At 34.6% G+C, this 24,079-nt stretch overlaps 1 protein-coding gene across 1 annotated transcript in view; it reads left to right on the top strand.

The window, feature by feature from the left end:
• The window catches only part of arvcfa (ARVCF delta catenin family member a), a 68,028-nt gene extending 46,636 nt beyond the window's left edge, over window positions 1–21,392 (top strand). Inside the window, exons 10-15 of the mRNA XM_061927504.1 lie at window positions 4,367–4,517; window positions 4,589–4,781; window positions 18,203–18,314; window positions 18,400–18,487; window positions 20,538–20,614; window positions 20,704–21,392. Coding sequence (XP_061783488.1) covers window positions 4,367–4,517; window positions 4,589–4,781; window positions 18,203–18,314; window positions 18,400–18,487; window positions 20,538–20,614; window positions 20,704–20,796 — 714 coding nt within the window. The 3' untranslated portion in view covers window positions 20,797–21,392. The remainder of the gene's footprint in view (window positions 1–4,366; window positions 4,518–4,588; window positions 4,782–18,202; window positions 18,315–18,399; window positions 18,488–20,537; window positions 20,615–20,703) is intronic.
• Window positions 21,393–24,079: the final 2,687 nt, after the last annotated feature.

Genomic DNA, 24,079 nt, shown 5'->3' with positions numbered 1-24,079 from the left:
TCTCATTTTGGATCTTCACATCAAAGCAACTGCTTTCACATCACATTTTGGTTGGAAATTATTATTTTGAGACAAGATATTTCTAGTAACGCATTAACTTTAGTGGGCATGCATAACTGGCGGGAGGATTGACCACTTTATGACAAGTCCTTTGGCGACGGAGGAAAGGAAAAACTCCCTTTTTGGATCCTCACATCAAGAAAGTTAGTTTCACTTCACATTTTTGCTGGAAATTACTCTTTTGCGACAGATTATTCCTAGTAACACATTAATCTCAGTATGCATTTATAAGCACTTTGGAGACAGAGGCAAGGAAGTACTCTCATTTTGGATCTTCACATCAAAGCAACTGCTTTCACATCACATTTTGGTTGGAAATTATTATTTTGAGACAAGATATTTCTAGTAACGCATTAACTTTAGTGGGCATGCATAACTGGCGGGAGGATTGACCACTTTATGACAAGTCCTTTGGCGACGGAGGAAAGGAAAAACTCCCTTTTTGGATCCTCACATCAAGAAAGTTAGTTTCACTTCACATTTTTGCTGGAAATTACTCTTTTGCGACAGATTATTCCTAGTAACACATTAATCTCAGTATGCATTTATAAGCACTTTGGAGACAGAGGCAAGGAAATACTCCCTGTTTTTATCCCCAAGTCAAAAAAATTGCTTTCCAGTCATCTTTTTGTTGGAAATAATCAGATTCCCACAAATGATTCCTATAGTAACACATTAACCTCAGTGTGCATTTAGAACTGGCGGTAGGATTGGTCACTTCATGACAAGCACTTTGGTGATGGAGGCAAGGAAGTAGTCTCATTTTGGATCTTTAAATCAAAGCAGCTGCTTTCACATCACATTTTGGTTGGAAATTATTATTTTGCGACAAATGATTTCTAGTAACGCATTAACTTTAGTGTGCATGCATAACTGGCGGTACGATTGACCACTTTATGACAAGTCCTTTGGCGACAGAGGAAAGGAAAAACTCCCTTTTTGGATCCTCACATCAAGAAAGTTAGTTTCACTTCGCATTTTTGCTGGAAATTATTATTTTGCGACAGATTATTCCTAGTAACGCATTAACTTTGGTATGCATTTATAACTGGTGGTAGGATTGATCACTTCATGACAAGCACTTTGGTGATGGAGGCAAGGAAGTTCTCTCATTTTGGATCTTCACATCAAAGCAACTGCTTTCACATCACATTTTGGTTGGAAATTATTATTTTGAGACAAATTATTTCTAGTAACGCATTAACTTTAGTGCGCATGCATAACTGGCAGGAGGATTGACCACTTTATGACAAGTCCTTTGGCGACGGAGGAAAGGAACAACTCCCTTTTTGGATCCTCACATCAAGAAATGTACTCTCACATTGCATTTTTGCTGGAAATTATTATTTTGCGACAAATTATTCCTAGTAACGCATTAACCTCAGTATGCATTTATAATTGGTGGTAGGATTGATCACTTCATGACAAGCACTTTGGAGACAGAGGCAAGGAAATACTCCCTGTTTTTATCCCCAAGTCAAAAAAATTGCTTACAAGTCACATTTTTGTTGGAAATGATCAGATTCCCACAAATTATTCCTAGTAACGCATTAACCTCAGTGTGCATTTATAACTGGTGGCAGTATTGATCACTTCATGACAAGCACTTTGGAGACAGAGGCAAGGAAGTAGTCTCATTTTGGATCTTCAAATCAAAGCAGCTGCTTTCACATCACATTTTGGTTGGAAATTATTATTTTGCGACAAATGATTTCTAGTAACGCATTAAATTTAGTGCTCATGCATAACTGGTGGGAGGATTGACCACTTTATGACAAGCACTTTGGTGACGGAGGAAAGGAAAAACTCCCTTTTTGGATCCTCACATCAAGAAAGTTAGTTTCACTTCGCATTTTTGCTGGAAATTATTATTTTGCGACAGATTATTCCTAGTAACGCATTAACCTTGGTATGCATTTATAACGGGTGGTAGGTTTGATCACTTCATGACAAGCACTTTGGAGACAGAGGCAAGGAAGTACTCTCATTTTGGATCTCCACATCAAAGCAACTGCTTTCACATCACATTTTGGTTGGAAATTATTATTTTGAGACAAATGATTTCTAGTAACGCATTAACTTTAGTGCGCATGCATAACTGGCGGGAGGATTGACCACTTTATGACAAGTCCTTTGGCGACGGAGGAAAGGAAAAACTCCCTTTTTGGATCCTCACATCAAGAAAGTTAGTTTCACTTCGCATTTTTGCTGGAAATTACTATTTTGCGACAGATTATTCCTAGTAACACATTAATCTCAGTATGCATTTATAAGCACTTTGGAGACAGAGGCAAGGAAATACTCCCTGTTTTTATCCCCAAGTCAAAAAAATTGCTTTCCAGTCATCTTTTTGTTGGAAATGATCAGATTCCCACAAATTATTCCTATAGTAACACATTAACCTCAGTGTGCATTTATAACTGGCGGTAGGATTGGTCACTTCATGACAAGCACTTTGGAGACAGAGGCAAGGAAGTAGTCTCATTTTGGATCTTCACATCAAAGCAACTGCTTTCACATCACATTTTGGTTGGAAATTATTATTTTGGGACAAATGATTTCTAGTAACGCATTCACTTTAGTGCGCATGCATAACTGGCGGGAGGATTGACCACTTTATGACAAGTCCTTTGGCGACGGAAGAAAGGAAAAACTCCCTTTTTGGATCCTCACATCAAGAAATGTACTCTCACATTGCATTTTTGCTGGAAATTACTATTTTGCGACAAATTATTCCGAGTAACGCATTAACCTCAATATGCATTTAAAATTGGTGGTAGGATTGATCACTTCATGACAAGCACTTTGGAGACAGAGGCAAGGAAATACTTCCTGTTTTTATCCCCAAGTTAAAAAAAATAGCTTTCCCGTTACATTTTTGTTGGATATTATCAGATTGCCACAAATTATTCCTATAGTAATGCATTAACCTCAGTAGGCATTTATAACTGGCGGTAGGATTGATCACTTCATGACAAGCACTTAGGTGATGGAGGCAAGGAAAAACTCCCTTTTTGGATCTTCAAATCAAAACAACTGCTTTCACATCACATTATGGTTGTAAATTAAAAATTTTGCGACAAATTATTCCTCGTAATGTATTAAGCTTAGTGCGCATGCATAACTGGCGGTAGGATTGATAACTTCATGACAAGCACTTTGGCGAGGGAGGCAAGGAAATACTCCCTTTTTGGATGCTCACGTCAAGAAAATTACCTTCACATTGCATTTTTGCTGGAAATTATTATTTAGTGACAAATTATTCTTAGCAATGCATTCATTTTAGTGCACACTCATAACTGGCGGTAGGATTGATTACTTTATGACAAGCACTTTGGCGACGGAGGAAAGGAAAAACTCCCTTTTTGGATCCTCACACCTTTTTTGGGTTGGGAAACACAGTTTGTTGGTCTGTAGCTAGAAGCTAATGCTAGTTATGTGTATTTAAGTGTCTGGAAAGACAACAGATGTATACCATAACTTGTAGGTTGATGTTTAGGATCAACATGGAGTCTTTCCTCTAGGATAGAGCTATCACTTTTGCATTTCAAAGCCTGGTTTCATTGCTTCTTGTTGTGAGAGAGCTGATTCCAGTCCACATGCGAATGTCTCCTTAATTTATTATGGGCTCAACCGTTATTTACTTAAAACCGGTGGTTCGCTTTCTCCAAGTTGAATATAAACATTCACCATATGTCAATCAATCAATCAATGTTTATTTATATAGCCCTAAATCACAAGTGTCTCAAAGGGCTGCACAAGCCACAACGACATCCTCGGTACAAAGCCCACATAAGGGCAAGGAAAAACTCACCCCAGTGGGACGTCGATGTGAATGACTATTAGAAACCTTGGAGAGGACTGCATATGTGGGTAACCCCCCACCCCCTCTAGGGGAGACCGAAAGCAATGGAGTCTTTCCTCCAGGATAGAGCTATCACTTTTGCATTCCAAAGCCTGGTTTCATTGCTTCTTGTCGTGAGAGAGCTAATTCCAGTCCACATGCGAATGTCCAACTAAGGCTCCTTAATTTATTATGGGCTCAACCATTACTTAAACCCGGTGGTTCGCTTTCTCCAAGTTGAATATAAACATTCACCATATGTAGAATATAATATGAGTTAATTCATTCACGTCACTAGCAAATAAGGTAAGGATCTCACGGGGTTAATTTGCTACGCCAACTTATGGCAGGGATGCTTGTAACTCAAATTTTTGCTCGCAACTTAAAGCATAACAGCTCTTATCTCAAAACACTCTAAAGTTGTGTCACTCTTAAGTTGAGGTACCAATGTGTCACTCGTAGTGGTCCAGCTACATTCGTGCCACGGTGAGGAAGGAGAAGGGTCTTCCCATCTTGGTGGAGCTTCTGCGCTCGGACGCGGACAAGGTGGTGAGAGCGGTGGCCATCGCTCTCCGTAACCTGGCCATGGACAGACGCAACAAAGACCTGATAGGTAGGACGTCTCCCTCGAGTCCGTATCGCGGGTGTGTCCGGTGCCTCGACGCTTGTCACCTGTGTCTTCAGGAAGCTACGCTCTGAGGGACCTGGTGGCCAACCTGCCTTGTGGCCAGCAGCGTCCCGCCAAGAACTTGGAGGGCGACACGGTGGTCTCGCTTCTCAACACCATCCACGAGATCGTCAGCGACAGCCAGGAGAACGCCAGAGCGCTCATCCACGGACACGCCATCCAGAAACTGGTGGCCATCAGCAAGTCAAGGTAATCGACGACCTCGTCAAGCTAAATGTATTCTTCCTTTTGTTTACTTATGTTTTTATGACACTTCAGTGGATTCGAACTCCAACCCCAAACTAGCTATTAGGCTAGCTATTACTTGCTAGCTTAATTATTGCAACATTTTTATCGTAAACTACATTGTCAATTCTTACGCTTTTATTCTTCTCGTAATCATTACGACATTATTCCGCTAATAATAGAACGTTATAGGGTTGTAAGGTATACCGGTATTAGTATACCATACTATATTCGGTACTATACCGCCTCTAAAAAGTACCGGTATACCCAACCCTCCCTCGTGATAACATATTTTTAATCTAGTATTTGTATTTTTACTACTACGTTCTTGTGAAATAACTTTTTTGATTTTCGAGACGGCTTTATTCTATTTTTCTTCATGCAAATGTACTACTTTATTTTTGAAAAATAATAACTTCATTTTGTTAACATTACGACATTTTTGTAAATCGACTTTATTCTTGTCTTGTTACTGGGACATTATCTTGGAGTAATTAGTAAGAACAAGTACGACGACATTCTCAAGACATTACGATCTTATTCTTCTTACAAATTGACAACTTTTTATTCTGCTAACATTACGATTTTAGTAAAGTTATGACTTTATTCTCGAAATATTTTGATTTTAGCCACTATGTTATTCCAGTATTTTTTCAACATTACGACATTATTCTGCTAATAATAGAACATTATAGGTTTGTAAGGTATACCGGTATTAGTATAGTACTGCGATTTTATATTCGGTACTATACCGCCTCTAAAAAGTACCGGTATAGCCAACCTTCCCTCGTGATAACATGTTTTTAATCGAGTATTTGTATTATTTCTACTACGTTCTTGTGAAATTACTCTTTTGATTTTCGACACGGCTTTATTCTATTTTTCTTCTTGCAAATAAATGTACTACTTTATTCTTGAAAAATAATAACTTCATTTTGTTAACATTACGACATTTTTCTAAATCGACTTTATTCTTGTCTTGTTACTAGGACATTATCTTGGAGTAATTAGTAAGAATAAGTACGACGGCATTCTCAAGACATTACGACCTTATTCTTCTTACAAATTGACAACTTTTTATTCTGCTAACATTACGATTTTAGTAAAGTTATGACTTTATTCTCGAAATATTTTGATTTTAGCCACTATGTTATTCCAGTATTTTTTCAACATTACGACTTTATTCTGCTAATAATAGAACATTATAGGTTTGTAAGGTATACCGGTATTAGTATAGTACTGCGATATTATATTCGGTACTATACCACCTCTAAAAAGTACCGGTATACGCAACCTTCCCTCGTGATAACATGTTTTTAATCAAGTATTTGTATTATTTCTACTACGTTCTTGTGAAATTACTCTTTTGATTTTCGAGAAGGCTTTATTCTATTTTTCTTCTTGCAAATGAACTACTTTATTTTTGAAAAATAACAACTTCATTTTGTTATCATCACAACGTTTTTCTAAATCGACTTTATTCTTGTCTTGTTACTAGGACATTATCTTGGAGTAATTAGTAAGAATAAGTACGACGACATTCTCAAGACATTACGATCTTATTCTTCTTACAAATTGACATCTTTTTATTCTGCTAACATTACGATTTTAGCAAAGTTATAACTTTATTCTCGAAATATTTTGATTTTAGCCACTATGTTATTCCAGTATTTTTTCAACATTACGACATTATTCCGCTAATAATAGAATGTTATAGGGTTGTAAGGTATACCGGTATTAGTATAGTACCGCGATACTATATTCGGTACTATACCGCCTCTAAAAAGTACCGGTATAGCCAACCTTCCCTCGTGATAACATGTTTTTAATCGAGTACTTGTATTATTTCTACTACGTTGTTGTGAAATTACTATTTTGATTTTCGACACGGCTTTATTCTATTTTTCTTCTTGCAAATGAACTACTTTATTTTTGAAAAAATAATAACTTCATTTTGTTAACATTACGACATTTTTGTAAATCGACTTTATTCTTGTCTTGTTACTCGGACATTATCTTGGAGTAATTAGCAAGAATAAGTACGACGACATTCTCAAGACATTACGACCTTATTCTTCTTACAAATTGAAAACTTTTATTCTGCTAACATTAAGATTTTAGTAAAATTATGACTTTATTCTCGAAATATTTTGATTTTAGCCACTATGTTATTCCAGTATTTTTTCAACATTACGACATTATTCCGCTAATAATAGAATATTATAGGTTTGTAAGGTATACCGGTATTAGTATAGTACCGCGATACTATATTCGGTACTATACCGCCTCTAAAAAGTACCGGTATAGCCAACCTTCCCTCGTGATAACATGTTTTTAATCGAGTACTTGTATTATTTCTACTACGTTGTTGTGAAATTACTATTTTGATTTTCGACACGGCTTTATTCTATTTTTCTTCTTGCAAATGAACTACTTTATTTTTGAAAAATAATAATTTCATTTTGTTAACATTACGACATTTTTGTAAATCGACTTTATTCTTGTCTTGATACTCGGACATTATCTTGGAGTAATTAGCAAGAATAAGTACGACGACATTCTCAAGACATTACGACCTTATTCTTCTTACAAATTGAAAACTTTTTATTCTGCTAACATTAAGATTTTAGTAAAATTATGACTTTATTCTCGAAATATTTTGATTTTAGCCACTATGTTATTCCAGTATTTTTTCAACATTACGACATTATTCCGCTAATAATAGAATATTATAGGTTTGTAAGGTATACCGGTATTAGTATAGTACCGCGATACTATATTCGGTACTATACCGCCTCTAAAAAGTACCGGTATAGCCAACCTTCCCTCGTGATAACATGTTTTTAATCGAGTACTTGTATTATTTCTACTACGTTCTTGTGAAATTACTCTTTTGATTTTCGAGACGGCTTTATTCTGTTTTTCTTTTTGCAAATGAACTACTTTATTTTTGAAAAATAATAACTTCATTTTGTTAACATTACGACATTTTTGTAAATCAACTTTATTCTTGTCTTGTTACTAGGACATTATCTTGGAGTAATTAGTAAGAATAAGTACAACGACATTCTCAAGACATTACGATCTTATTCTTCTTACAAATTGACAACTTTTTATTCTGCTAACATTACGATTTTAGTAAAGTTATGACTTTATTCTCGAAATATTTTGATTTTAGCCACTATGTTATTCCAGTATTTTTTCAACATTACGACATTATTCTGCTAACAATAGAACATTATAGGTTTGTAAGGTATACCGGTATTAGTATAGTACTGCGATATTATATTCGGTACTATACCGCCTCTAAAAAGTACCGGTATACCCAACCTTCCCTCGTGATAACATGTTTTTTAATCAAGTATTTGTATTATTTCTACTACGTTCTTGTGAAATTACTCTTTTGATTTTCGAGACGGCTTTATTCTATTTTTCTTCTTGCAAATGAACAACTTTATTTTTGAAAAATAATAACTTCATTTTGTTACCATTACAACGTTTTTCTAAATCGACTTTATTCTTGTCTTGTTACTAGGACATTATCTTGGAGTAATTAGTAAGAATAAGTACGACGACATTCTCAAGACATTACGACCTTATTCTTCTTACAAATTGAAAACTTTTTATTCTGCTAACATTAAGATTTTAGTAAAATTATGACTTTATTCTCGAAATATTTTGATTTTAGCCACTATGTTATTCCAGTATTTTTTCAACATTACGACATTATTCCGCTAATAATAGAATGTTATAGGTTTGTTAGGTATACCGGTATTAGTATAGTACCGCGATACTATATTCGGTACTATACCGCCTCTAAAAAGTACCGGTATAGCCAACCTTCCCTCGTGATAACATGTTTTTAATCGAGTACTTGTATTATTTCTACTACGTTCTTGTGAAATTACTCTTTTGATTTTCGACACGGCTTTATTCTATTTTTCTTCTTGCAAATGAACTACTTTATTTTTGAAAAATAATAACTTCATTTTGTTAACATTACGACATTTTTGTAAATCGACTTTATTCTTGTCTTGTTACTAGGACATTATCTTGGAGTAATTAGTAAGAATTAGTACGACGACATTCTCAAGACATTATGACCTTATTCTTCTTACAAATTGAAAACTTTTTATTCTGCTAACATTAAGATTTTAGTAAAATTATGACTTTATTCTCGAAATATTTTGATTATAGCCACTATGTTATTCCAGTATTTTTTCAACATTACGACATTATTCCGCTAATAGTAGAATGTTATAGGTTTGTTAGGTATACCAATATTAGTATAGTACCGCGATACTATATTCGGTACTATACCGCCTCTAAAAAGTACCGGTATAGCCAACCTTCCCTCGTGATAACATGTTTTTAATCGAGTACTTGTATTATTTCTACTACGTTCTTGTGAAATTACTCTTTTGATTTTCGACACGGCTTTATTCTATTTTTCTTCTTGCAAATGTACTACTTTATTCTTGAAAAATAATAACTTCATTTTGTTAACATTACGACATTTTTGTAAATCGACTTTATTCTTGTCTTGTTACTGGGACATTATCTTGGAGTAATTAGTAAGAATAAGTACGACGACATTCTCAAGACATTACGATCTTATTCTTCTTACAAATTGACAACTTTTTATTCTGCTAACATTACGATTTTAGTAAAGTTATGACTTTATTCTCGAAATATTTTGATTGTAGCCACTATGTTATTCCAGTATTTTTTCAACATTACGACATTATTCCGCTAATAATAGAATGTTATAGGTTTGTAAGGTATACCGGTATTAGTATAGTACCGCGATACTATATTCGGTACTATACCACCTCTAAAAAGTACCGGTATAGCCAACCTTCCCTCGTGATAACATGTTTTTAATCGAGTATTTGTATTATATCTACTACGTTCTTCTGAAATTACTCTTTTGATTTTCGAGACGGCTTTATTCTGTTTTTCTTTTTGCAAATGAACTACTTTATTTTTGAAAAATAATAACTTCATTTTGTTAACATTACGACATTTTTGTAAATCAACTTTATTCTTGTCTTGTTACTAGGACATTATCTTGGAGTAATTAGTAAGAATAAGTACAACGACATTCTCAAGACATTACGATCTTATTCTTCTTACAAATTGACAATTTTTTATTCTGCTAACATTACGATTTTAGTAAAGTTATGACTTTATTCTCGAAATATTTTGATTTTAGCCACTATGTTATTCCAGTATTTTTTCAACATTACGACATTATTCTGCTAATAATAGAACATTATAGGTTTGTAAGGTATACCGGTATTAGTATAGTACTGCGATATTATATTCGGTACTATACCGCCTCTAAAAAGTACCGGTATACCCAACCTTCCCTCGTGATAACATGTTTTTAATCAAGTATTTGTATTATTTCTACTACGTTCTTGTGAAATTACTCTTTTGATTTTCGAGACGGCTTTATTCTATTTTTCTTCTTGCAAATGAACTACTTTATTTTTGAAAAATAATAACTTCATTTTGCTACCATTACAACGTTTTTCTAAATCGACTTTATTCTTGTCTTGTTACTAGGACATTATCTTGGAGTAATTAGTAAGAATAAGTACGACGACATTCTCAAGACATTACGACCTTATTCTTCTTACAAATTGAAAACTTTTTATTCTGCTAACATTAAGATTTTAGTAAAATTATGACTTTATTCTCGAAATATTTTGATTTTAGCCACTATGTTATTCCAGTATTTTTTCAACATTACGACATTATTCCGCTAATAATAGAATGTTATAGGTTTGTTAGGTATACCGGTATTAGTATAGTACCGCGATACTATATTCGGTACTATACCGCCTCTAAAAAGTACCGGTATAGCCAACCTTCCCTCGTGATAACATGTTTTTAATCGAGTACTTGTATTATTTCTACTACGTTCTTGTGAAATTACTCTTTTGATTTTCGACACGGCTTTATTCTATTTTTCTTCTTGCAAATGAACTACTTTATTTTTGAAAAATAATAACTTCATTTTGTTAACATTACGACATTTTTGTAAATCGACTTTATTCTTGTCTTGTTACTAGGACATTATCTTGGAGTAATTAGTAAGAATAAGTACGACGACATTCTCAAGACATTATGACCTTATTCTTCTTACAAATTGAAAACTTTTTATTCTGCTAACATTAAGATTTTAGTAAAATTATGACTCTATTCTCGAAATATTTTGATTATAGCCACTATGTTATTCCAGTATTTTTTCAACATTACGACATTATTCCGCTAATAATAGAATGTTATAGGTTTGTTAGGTATACCGGTATTAGTATAGTACCGCGATACTATATTCGGTACTATACCGCCTCTAAAAAGTACCGGTATAGCCAACCTTCCCTCGTGATAACATGTTTTTAATCGAGTACTTGTATTATTTCTACTACGTTCTTGTGAAATTACTCTTTTGATTTTCGACACGGCTTTATTCTATTTTTCTTCTTGCAAATGAACTACTTTATTTTTGAAAAATAATAACTTCATTTTGTTAACATTACGACATTTTTGTAAATCGACTTTATTCTTGTCTTGTTACTAGGACATTATCTTGGAGTAATTAGTAAGAATAAGTACGACGACATTCTCAAGACATTACGACCTTATTCTTCTTACAAATTGAAAACTTTTTATTCTGCTAACATTACGATTTTAGTAAAATTATGACTTTATTCTCGAAATATTTTGATTTTAGCCACTATGTTATTCCAGTATTTTTTCAACAATACGACATTATTCCGCTAATAATAGAATGTTATAGGTTTGTAAGGTATACCGGTATTAGTATAGTACCGCGATACTATATTCGGTACTATACCGCCTCTAAAAAGTACCGGTATAGTCAACCTTCCCTCGTGATAACATGTTTTTAATCGAGTACTTGTATTATTTCTACTACGTTCTTGTGAAATTACTCTTTTGATTTTCGACACGGCTTTATTCTATTTTTCTTCTTGCAAATGAACTACTTTATTTTTGAAAAATAATAACTTCATTTTGTTAACATTATGACATTTTTGTAAATCGACTTTATTCTTGTCTTGTTACTAGAACATTATCTTGGAGTAATTAGTAAGAATAAGTACGACGACATTCTCAAGACATTACGACCTTATTCTTCTTACAAATTGAAAACTTTTTATTCTGCTAACATTAAGATTTTAGTAAAATTATGACTTTATTCTCGAAATATTTTGATTTTAGCCACTATGTTATTCCAGTATTTTTTCAACAATACGACATTATTCCGCTAATAATAGAATGTTATAGGTTTGTAAGGTATACCGGTATTAGTATAGTACCGCGATACTATATTTGGTACTATACCACCTCTAAAAAAGTACCGGTATAGCCAACCTTCCCTCGTGATAACATGTTTTTAATCGAGTATTTGTATTATTTCTACTACGTGCTTGTGAAATTACTCTTTTGATTTTCGAGACGGCTTTATTCTGTTTTTCTTCTTGCATATGTACTACTTTATTCTTGAAAAATAATAACTTCATTTTGTTAACATTACAACATTATTCTTGTCTTATTACGAGGACATTATCTTGGAGGAATTAGTAAGAATAAGTACGACGACATTCTCAAGACATTATTATAATGCAACTAATATAATATTATAATGCAACGAAATTTCGCTCTTATCTGTACCGTAAAGTTCAAATTTGAATGACAATAAAAAGGAAGTGTAAGTCTAAGTCTAGTCTAATTATGACCTTATTCTTCTTACAAATTGACAACTTTTTATTCTGCTAACATTACGATTTTAGTAAAGTCAGGACTTTATTTTCGAAATATTTTGATTTTAGCCACTATGTTATTCTAGTATTTTTTCAACAATACGACTTTAATCTAGCAAAATGTACTACTTCTTTTTTTTTTAATGTTAAATTGTGACTTGATTTTACTTTTTTATTTTTCTCGGAAATATACGCTTCTCTAGTATCATACTGCGAACATAACATAATAAACCCATAGTTTTTGTAAAAACCATGATATTATCCTTAGAATATAATGTTTTTAATCTATTGTTTGTTTTTTAGGATTATTACTTTGTTCTTGCGAAATCACTCTTTTCATTCTCGAGACAACTTTATCCTATTTTTGTTCTTGCAAATGTACTACTTTATTCTTGAAAAATAATAACTTAATTTTGTTAACATTACGACGTTTTTTTAAATCGACTTTATTCATGTCTTGTTACTCGGACATTATCTTGGAGTAATTAGTAAGAATAAGTACGACAACATTCTCAAGACAACACGACCTTATTGTTTTACAAATTGTCAACTTGTTATCCTGCTAACATTACGATTTTAGTAAAGTTACGACTTTATCCTCAAAATACTTAGATTTTAGCCACTATGTTATTCTAGCATTTTTTCAACATTACGACTCTAATCTTATCGTTATATTATGCTTTTTTTCTGTTAAAATGTGACTCGATTTTAACTATTTTATTTTTGTCGGAAATATACGACTTCTCTAGTATCGTACCGCGAACATTACAAATTAATTTTTGTAAAAATCACGACACTATCCTTAGGATATCGTGTTTTTAATCTATTATTGGTTTTGTAGGATTACTACTTTGTTCTTGCAAAATCACTCTTTTCATTCTCAAGACGACTCTGCTAACATTACGATTTTAGTAAAGTTATCCTCAAAATACTTAGATTTTAGCCACTATGTTATTCTAGCATTTTTTCAACATTACGACTATAATCTCCTAAAGTGTGATACTTCTGGTTATATTATGGATTTGTTTTTGTGCAAATGTGACGACTTCTCTAGTATCGAACTGCAAACGTTACCACTTAATTTTTGTAAAATCACGACATTCTCCTTTAGATACAAATCGACAACTTTTTATTCTCCTAACGATACAATTTCAGTAAAGGTATGACTTTATCCTCCAAAAATTTAGATTTTAGCCACTACGCTATTGTAGTATTTTTTTTCGATATTACAACTATAATCTCGTAAAATGTACTTCTTCTACTTATGGCTTTTTTTGTTTAAATATGACTCGATTTTAACTTTTTTTTTCTCTCTGAAATATACAACTTCTTCAGTATCGTACTGACAACATTACGAGTTAATTTTTGTAAAAATCACTAAATTATCCAAAAGATATCATGTTTTTGTAGGTTTACTACTTTGTTCTTACGAAATTACTTTTTTCCTATTCTTCAGACTACTTCTCGTTATATCATGCTTTTTTTCTGTTAAAATGTGACTCGATTTTAACTTTTTTATTTTTCTCGGAAATATACGACTTCTCCAGTATCGTACTGCGAACATTACAACTTCATTTTTGTAAAAATCACGACACTATCCTTAGGATGTCGTGTTTTTAATCTATTATTTGTTTTGTAGAATTACTACTTTGTTCTTGCAAAATCACTCTTTTCATTCTCAAGACGACTCTTTTAGTAAAGTTATGACTTTATCCTCAAAATACTTAGATTTTAGCCACTATGTTATTCTAGCATTTTTTCAACATTACGACACTAATCTCCTAAAATGTACTACTTCTCGTTATATTATGGCTTTGTTTTTGTTCAAATGTGACTTGATTCTAACTTTTTTTTTTTTTTGCGGAAATAGACGACTTTTCTAGTATCAAACTGCAAACGTTACCACTTAATTTTCGTAAAATCAAGACATTCTCCTCAAGATAAAAATGGACAACTTTTAATTCTCCTAATGTTCCGATTTTAGTAAAGGTATGACTTTATCCTCAAAAAAAAAAGATTTTAGCCACTATGCTATTGTAGTAATTTGTTTTCGATAATACAACTTTAATCTCGTAAAATGTACTTCTTCTACTTATGACTTTTTTTGTTAAAATGTGACTCGATTTTAACTTTTTTTTCTCTCTGAAGTATACAACTTCTTCAGTATCGTACTGACAACATTACGAGTTAATTTTTGTAAAAATTACTACATTATCCTTAAGATATCATGTTTTTAATCCATAAGTTGTTTTGTAGGTTTACTACTTTGTTCTTGCGAAATTACCTTTTTTCAATTCTTGAGACTACTTCTCATTATATTATGCTTTTTTTCTGTTAAAATGTGACTCGATTTTAACTTTTTTATTTTTCTCGGAAATATACGACTTCTCCAGTATTGTACTGCGAACGTTGCAACTTTATTTTTGTAAAAATTACGACACTATTCTTAGGATATCGTGTTTTTAATCTATTTGTTTTGTGGTATTACTACTTTGTTCTTGCAAAATCACTCTTTTCATTCTCAAGACGACTCTGCTAACATCACAATTTTAGTAAAGTTATGACTTTATCCTCAAAATACTTAGATGTTAGCCACTATGTTATTCTAGCATTTTTTCAACATTACAACTCTAATCTCCTAAAGTGTGATACTTCTCGTTATATTATGGCTTTGTTTTTGTTCAAATGTGAGTCGATTCTACCTTCTTTTTTTTTCCGCGGAAATAGACGACTTTTTTAGTATCAAACTGCAAACGTTACCACTTAATTTTCGTAAAATCCCGACATTCTCCTCAAGATACAAATTGACAACTTTTTATTCTCCTAATGTTCCGATTTTAGTAAAGGTATGACTTTATCCTCAAAAAATATAGATTTTAGCCACTATGCTATTGTAGTATTTTTTTCGATATTACAACTTTAATCTCGTAAAATGTACTTCTTCTACTTATGGCTTTTTTTGTTAAAATGTGACTCGATTTTAACTTTTTTTTCTCTCTGAAGTATACGACTTCTTCAGTATCGTACTGACAACATTACGAGTTAATTTTTGTAAAAATCACTACATTATCCTTAAGATAGCATGTATTTAATCCATCATTTTTTTTGTAGGTTTATTACTTTGTTCTTGCGAAATGACCTTTTTTCTATTCTTGAGACTACTTCTTGTTATATCATGCTTTTTTTCTTTTAAAATGTGACTCAATTTTAACTTTTTTATTTTTCTCGGAAATATACGACTTCTCCAGTATCGTACTGCGAACATTACAACTTCATTTTTGTAAAAATCACGACACTATTCTTAGGATATCGTGTTTTTAATCTATTATTTGTTTTGTAGGATTACTACGGTACTTTGTTCTTGCAAAATCATCTCTTCATTCTCAAGACGACTCTGCTAACATCACAATTTTAGTAAAGTTATGACTTTATCCTCAAAATGCTTAGATTTTAGCCACAATGTTATTCTAGCACTTCTTCAACATTACGACTCTAATCTCCTAAAATGAGCTACTTCTCGTTATATTATGGCTTTGTTTTTGCTCAAATGTGACTCGATTCTAACTGACAACATTACGAGTTAATTTTTGTAAAAATCACTACATTATCCTTAAGATATCATGTTTTTAATCCATCATTTTTTTTGTAGGTTTACGACTTTGTGCTTGTGAAATAACTTTGTTTCTATTCTTGAGACTATTTCTCGTTACATTATGCCTTTTTTTCTGTTAAAATGTGACAAAATTTTTACTTTATTTTTTCTCGGAAATATACGACTTCTCTAGTATCGTACTGCAAACATTACAACTTAATTAAAAAAAAAATCACGACTTTATCCTTAAGATATCGTGGTTTTAATCTATTATTTGTTTTGTAGGTTTACTACTTTGTTCTTGCAAAATTACTTTTTTTTTCTATTCTTGAGGCGACTTTATTCCATCCATCCATCTTCTTCCGCTTATCCGAGGTCGGGTCGCGGGGGCAGCAGCCTAAGCAGGGAAGCCCAGACTTCCCTCTCCCCAGCCACTTCGTCCAGCTCCTCCCGGGGGATCCCGAGGCGTTCCCAGGCCAGCCGGGAGACATAGTCTTCCCAACGTGTCCTGGGTCTTCCCCGTGGCCTCCTACCGGTCGGACGTGCCCTAAACACCTCCCGAGGGAGGCGATCGGGTGGCATCCTGACCAGATGCCCGAACCACCTCATCTGGCTCCTCTCGATGTGGAGGAGCAGCGGCTTTACTTTGAGCTCCTCCCGGATGGCAGAGCTTCTCACCCTATCTCTAAGGGAGAGCCCCGCCACCCGGTGGAGGAAACTCATTTCGGCCGCTTGTACCCGTGATCTTGTCCTTTCGGTCATAACCCAAAGCTCATGACCATAGGTGAGGATGGGAACGTAGATCGACCGGTAAATTGAGAGCTTTGCCTTCCGGCTCAGCTCCTTCTTCACCACAACGGATCGATACAGCGTCCGCATTACTGAAGATGCCGCACCGATCCGCCTGTCGATCTCACGATCCACTCTTCCCTCACTTGTGAACAAGACTCCGAGGTACTTGAACTCCTCCACTTGGGGCAGGGTCTCCTCTCCAACCCGGAGATGGCACTCCACCCTTTTCTGGGCGAGAACCATGGACTCGGACTTGGAGGTGCTGATTCTCATCCCAGTCGCTTCACACTCGGCTGCGAACCGATCCAGCGAGAGCTGAAGATCCTGGCCAGATGAAGCCATCAGGACCACATCATCTGCAAAAAGCAGAGACCTAATCCTGCAGCCACCAAACCGGATCCCCTCAACGCCTTGACTGCGCCTAGAAATTCTGTCCATAAAAGTTATGAACAGAATCGGTGACAAAGGGCAGCCTTGGCGGAGTCCAACCCTCACTGGAAACGTGTCCGACTTACTGCCGGCAATGCGGACCAAGCTCTGACACTGATCATACAGGGAGCGGACAGCCACAATCAGACAGTCCGATACCCCATACTCTCTGAGCACTCCCCACAGGACTTCCCGAGGGACACGGTCGAATGCCTTCTCCAAGTCCACAAAGCACATGTAGACTGGTTGGGCAAACTCCCATGCACCCTCAAGGACCCTGCCGAGAGTATAGAGCTGGTCCACAGTTCCACGACCAGGACGAAAACCACACTGTTCCTCCTGAATCCGAGGTTCGACTATCCGGCGTAGCCTCCTCTCCAGTACACCTGAATAGACCTTACCGGGAAGGCTGAGGAGTGTGATCCCACGATAGTTGGAACACACCCTCCGGTTCCCCTCCTTAAAGAGAGGAACCACCACCCCGGTCTGCCAATCCAGAGGTACCGCCCCCGATGTCCACGCGATGCTGCAGAGGCGACTTTATCTTATTTTTATTTACGGAAATGTACTATTTTATTCTCATAATATCACAAAGTTATTCTCTTCACGTTTTGACTTCTCATGTCAAAATACAACTTTTTGTTGTCATTTTCCAATGGTCAGGTCCTTGAATACAGCATGAGCGTCCAATCAGATTGCGCTAAGGCTAGGGGGCGTACTTCCTTTGTGATGATATGCTTTGCTGTTTTAACAAGCCCTTCCACTTTTTGTGTGTTCAGCCAATCATCACGTGAGACCAGAGCCGCTTGCCAAGTCCTCCAGAGCATCTGGACCTACAAGGACCTGAGGACCAGTCTCATAAAGGCGGGTTGGAACAAAAGCCACTTTAAGGTATTTCCTTCCTGACTTCAAAAGACTACAAAGTGCATTTTTTTTGTCAAGACTCTCTCAAATGTTCCTTTTTATCATTCTGAAGCCAACAGCCACCACGGCGACCAAAAAATCCAAGAGTGCAAAGCAAAGCAGCGATGACATCACTTTGCCTCTCATGGACAAAAGCCAAGGTCAGCACATATCTGTGACATTTTAACATTTTACAGGAATAAAGTGGTACGTTTGAGAGAAGGAAGACGGAATACGGTTGCAATTACTCAAGCATAAAAGTAAGTTATTTTACGAGAATCAAGTTGTGAAATTAGACGATTCAAGTCATAAATTAAAAACTGAAGTTGCCAAAGTACGAAAATAAGGACAGTACAAAAGAACTGAACGATAAGGTTGGGTTTTTAAAGTAAAGTCAAGCAAACTTTTGCAATGTTAGGTCATAGTCTATAGCATGGGTGTCAAACTCTGGCCCCCGTGTAATTTCACTTGGCCCTTGTGGCGATATCAAATTAACACTAAAGCTGGCCCGCCGATTATATATTGCCGCGGTGCCGCGGTAACACCGCATTCACCGCTAATTCTAATACTTGCCAACCCTCCCGGGAGTCTTCCAAACTTCAGCACCCCTCCCGAAAATCGTCACGTCTGCTTTTCAGCCAGTCCAACGAGTGCTGGCCCAGTCACACAACATGTGCGGCTTCTGCACGCACACACAACTGAATGCAACGCATACTTCATCAACAGCGATACAGGTTACACTGAGGGTAGCTGAATAAAAAACTTTAACACTGTTAGAAATATACGCCACACTGTGAATCCACACCAAACAAGAATGACAAACACATTTCGGGAGAACATTCGCACCGTAACACAACATAAACACAACAGAACAAATACCCAGAACCCCTTGCAGCACTAACTCTTCCGGGACGCTACAAGGTGTGTGTGTGTGTGGGCGGGGAGGTTTGGTGGTAGCGGGGGTGTATTTTGTAGCGTCCCGGAAGAGTTAGTGCTGCAAAGGATTCTGGGTATTTGTTCTGTTGTGTTTAAATGGTAAATGGTAAATGGGTCGTACTTGTATAGCGCTTTTCTACCTTTTTAAGTAACTCAAAGCGCTTTGACACTATTTTCCACATTCACCCATTCACACACACACATTCACACATTCACACACTGATGGCGGGAGCTGCCATGCACGGCGCTAACCAGTCCCATCAGGAGCAAGGGTGAAGTGTCTTGCTCAAAGACACAACGGACGTGACTAGGATGGTAGAAGGTGGGGATTGAACCAGTAACCCTCAGATTGCTGGCACGGCCACTCTCCCAACTTCGCCACGCCGTCCCCATTTATGTTGTGTTACGGTGCGGATGTTCTCCCGAAATGTGTTTGTCATTCTTGTTTGGTGTGGATTCACAGTGTGGCGTATATTTCTAACAGTGTTAAAGTTGTTTGTACTGGCACCCTCAGTGTAACCTGTATCGCTGTTGATGAAGAATGCCTTGCATTCACTCGTGTGTGTGCACAGAAGCCGCACATATATTGTGACTGGGTCTGAACGGTTAGAATGGATGAAAAGCGGACGTGACGATAGCTCGTAGAGTACGTTAAAGGCAGTGCTTTTAAGGCACGCCCCCAAGACGAGATATAATGACTGATGAACACCTTCGTTCGATAATGAAGGTTGCCTCAGCTCAAAGCGTGATTGATCATTAATGAACTAGCATCCAAGAAAAGATGGCAGGTATCTGGCTTGGGCACATCAGATTAGATCAGTGTGTTGCAAACTGAGCAGTTTAAAGTCCTGAATGGTTGTTTTATTCATTGTTATTTTATTTTCAAATGTATTAGCCTGTGGAAAAAGTTAATGTAGATATTTACCTCAGAAGGCTGCAAATAGAAATTTTTTTTTTACATTGTATTTCATATGCCATTGATATTTTTTAATTATTATTATTATTATTTGAAACTCGATTTTGCATGTCACTATAAAGTTATATAAACCTTGATTGTTCAATATTTAATGCAAAACTTGTTTGGGTCCCTATTAAAAGGTTAATTTGTTCAACCTTGGCCCGCGACTTTGTTCAGTTTTAAATTTTGGCCCACTCTGTATTTGAGTTTCGACACCCCTGGTCTATAGGATCAAAGTCAGGATTTAACAATAAACAATAACAATAAAAATAAAGGCGAAATTTAGGTTATATATGATGTATGTGTTTGTCTTGAAGATGTTTATTCCAGTTTGGAGGCCAGCGACAGAGTCGGGGATGGAATTGGAGCAGTTGTTGAGAGAGATGCTGTCCAGGTAAACTCATTCGACTTCGTTCTACGTAGTCCTTGTGATTATTGGTTTCTTTTATCCTACCTTGACTGGATATTTGTGCACTGACGCAGGCCGCCAGCGAGAAGAAGCACTTCATCCGAGCCGGCCGGCCCGCCGTGGGCCTCATGGATAACAAACCTCCGCCACTGGACTCGTGGGTGTAAACACTGTTGACCATTTCTACTGTACTCTACTGGAGGCGCCCTCTAGTGGACATTTATGCAAATTGATGCGACACTTCGAAACAACCACTATTTCCTTTTGATGATAAAGTAGGGTATGTGCCAAATATTGACTTGTATCTCTGAGATATATTAGACCTGACATACAGTGTGAAGTAGATTGAAATATGCAAGCTGTGGTATATTAGGACTCCAAAGAAAATTTAGGTTGACCACAAAAATTTATGAACTTAAGCTGCTATTTTTTTATATATAAACATCAATTATTAGACACTTAAATAACTTTAATAATGATAATATGGTGATATATGTATTGAGCATAATGGAATAATCCTGTCCCCCCCCAACGGTTTTGATTCAGAGCAAGACGAGATGTGTAAATGTGTAACAAAGGACTGTTAATAGGCTAAATCAGTGCATTTATATTGTAATATTTATGATACATTATAGAGTATAAAACAGCCATGTTATGAATCCAAGTACGTCGGTCATTCTGTACACTTGAGGTTTGTAGTCGCTCGCTCCCTTTTGCATTGCAGTGTCGAATGAAAGATGGAAATAAACCCATGTGCAGAAGATTTTGAAATATTTTGATTATTTTTTTTCTTTCTTTTACGCGTTTGCAAAGAGGATTAGGAGGCTTTATTATTGAATGGTTTAATAAGCAGCACAGGTTTGGATGATTACAGCAGCATGTTGTGTTGTTTGCTGGCAGTCAGTGGACTGGGAGACTTCCAAAAATAGTAAAAGACTTGCCAAAATAATATTTTAAAAACGACACATAAAAGTATAAGGAACAGGGCTGGAATGTAAATTAAATTTTTATTTTATTTTAGTGTCATTACAAAACAAGACTTTTTTATTTTTTTTATTTGTTGATATTACCATTTTATTCTTGGAAAATTCCAACCGTTTTGTCTATAAAAAATGCAACTTTTTTGGTGAGAAAATTGGGGTGGAATATTGAATGAAAAAAAAAATACTTTTTATTAAATCAAGACGTTTTTCTGAAAGAAATACAAAGCTATTTTGTAATTAATTAATTGAAAATGTTTTCTCAAAAAATTGACTATTGACTGAGTGAAGTCCTTCTCTTACAAGAAGTAAACCATATCGTTAAAGAAAATAGTTGTAATCTAATCACCTGCCTCCAAAAAATGCAGTTATTTAAAAAATGTTTTTTGTTTAGTTTTTTTAGAGAGAAAAAAGTTACGACTGTATTTTACGTTAATAAAGTTGCAACCCTAACAAAATAAAGCTGTAATTGTACAAGAACTAAATATTAAAGAATTTTAAAGTGATTTTAACAAGTCTTTTTTCAAACATTTCATAGCAAAAATAAAACAAAATAAAGTTGTAATTGTACAAGAACTAAATATTAAAGAATTTTAAAGTAATTTTAACAAGTCTTTTTTCAAACATGTCGTAGTAAAAATAAAATAAAATACATATCTACGACATGTTTGAAAAAAGGCTTGCTAAAATTACTTTAAAATTCTTTAATATTTAGTTCTTGTACAATTACAACTTTATTTTGTTTTATTTTTACTACGAAATGTTTGAAAAAAGACTTGTTAAAATTACTTTAAAATTCTTTCATATTTAGTTCTTGTACAATTACAGCTTTATTTTGTTAGGGTTGCAACTTTATTAACGTAAAATAGGTTAGTAACTTTTATAATTACAACTTTATTTTGTTTTATTTTTACTACGATATGTTTGAAAAAAGACTTGTTAAAATTACTTTAAAATTCTTTCATATTTAGTTCTTGTACAATTACAACTTTATTTTGGTAGGGTTGCAACTTTATTAACGTAAAATACAGTAGTAACTTTTTTTTCTCTAAAAAAAATAAACAAAAAACATTTCTTAAATAACAAAACATTTTTGGAGGCATGTGATTAGATTACAACTATTTTCTTAAACGATATGGTTTACTTCTTGTAAGAGAAGGACTTAATTCAATCATTAGTCACGCAAAATATAAACTTTTTCTTTTTAAAAAATGCTGCATTTTTTCTGGTATAATTGAACACGCCTCTACAAAAAAAAGCTCTTTATCTTCCATAATTATTTTTTAAATTTTTAAATTTTTAAAATTTTAAATAGTGTAAGACCTATTTCTTGAAAAAAATATCACTCTTAAAGATTCAGATTTTGTTTTACCTTAATATTATTTTTTCATGTAGTGTAAATATTTTTAGTGTACAAATCCACTTAATTCTCATGACAAGAGTTAATGTATACATTTTTTTCAGCCCACAATTTTATTATTTTTGCAAAAATTACTTTATCTAAATAAAACATGTTTTTATTGTAATATTCCAGCAGTTTTCTTGTAAAATTCCAACTTTATTCACATAAGGTTACTACTTTTTCCAATGAAAAATACATTTCGCTCCCCATATTATTGCGACTTCAATCTCACAATTATTATTATTATTTTTTTTAATCTATCCACTCCTTTATATGAAGACAATAAATCTAGACAATTTATTCCACCCAAATATTGGCATTGCTTCTGAAAAAAGGCCTTTTGTGGTGTTTTTGAAATCCCTAATATCATCCTCATCCATTTTAATTAAAACTAAACTGTGATAAGCCACAGCTGACAAAGACTGATTAATAAAATGAAAACCTCTTTTTCTCGTTCAATTAAGCTAATGGTAGCCTTAAGCTATAAAACGGCAAAATAGAGATTTTTATCTTATAATAAAGTGTATTTTATTGGATATATGTTATTCTGAGCACAGTGAAAATCCCTCTCGTGCTTCTCTATGTTGGAATGACTCATTAGTGTTGCTCTAAGAGGACAAAACAAAGCATGGAGTTATTAATCCCCAAATAAGAGGATGATTTATTTGTGACAAGACAAAAAGATTGTGAGCACAATAGTTTCCCCCCCAAGGTGGTAGCGGGTTCATGTTGCAGCTAAACTGCGTCAATATTGTGATGATTCAGCAGTGACTCAGCTATGGATTATGTCGGAATTCCTAACAGGAGAAGTTCTTCTTGAATAAAAAATGCACTGCACTCCGGAAACATACTGTATATTACATTAAATCACTACATGGTTATTATTGGGCTTGTAGTTTGCAGCGGTGTGCAGCTATTGCATTAAATATAATTGTTGTGCCATTTAGAGACTGAATAAAAACAGTTAGGCTGTTGGGAAACTTGAAAGCTCAACATTGGAGCCTAAAATGAATCAAATATTGTGCATTTTTATATTTGATAAACATATTTATTTTAGCAGAAAATGTG

Source organism: Nerophis lumbriciformis, linkage group LG32, assembly GCF_033978685.3.
Source record: "Nerophis lumbriciformis linkage group LG32, RoL_Nlum_v2.1, whole genome shotgun sequence".
Lineage (NCBI taxonomy): Eukaryota > Metazoa > Chordata > Actinopteri > Syngnathiformes > Syngnathidae > Nerophis > Nerophis lumbriciformis.
This window is presented reverse-complemented; position numbering and strand designations above follow the sequence as displayed.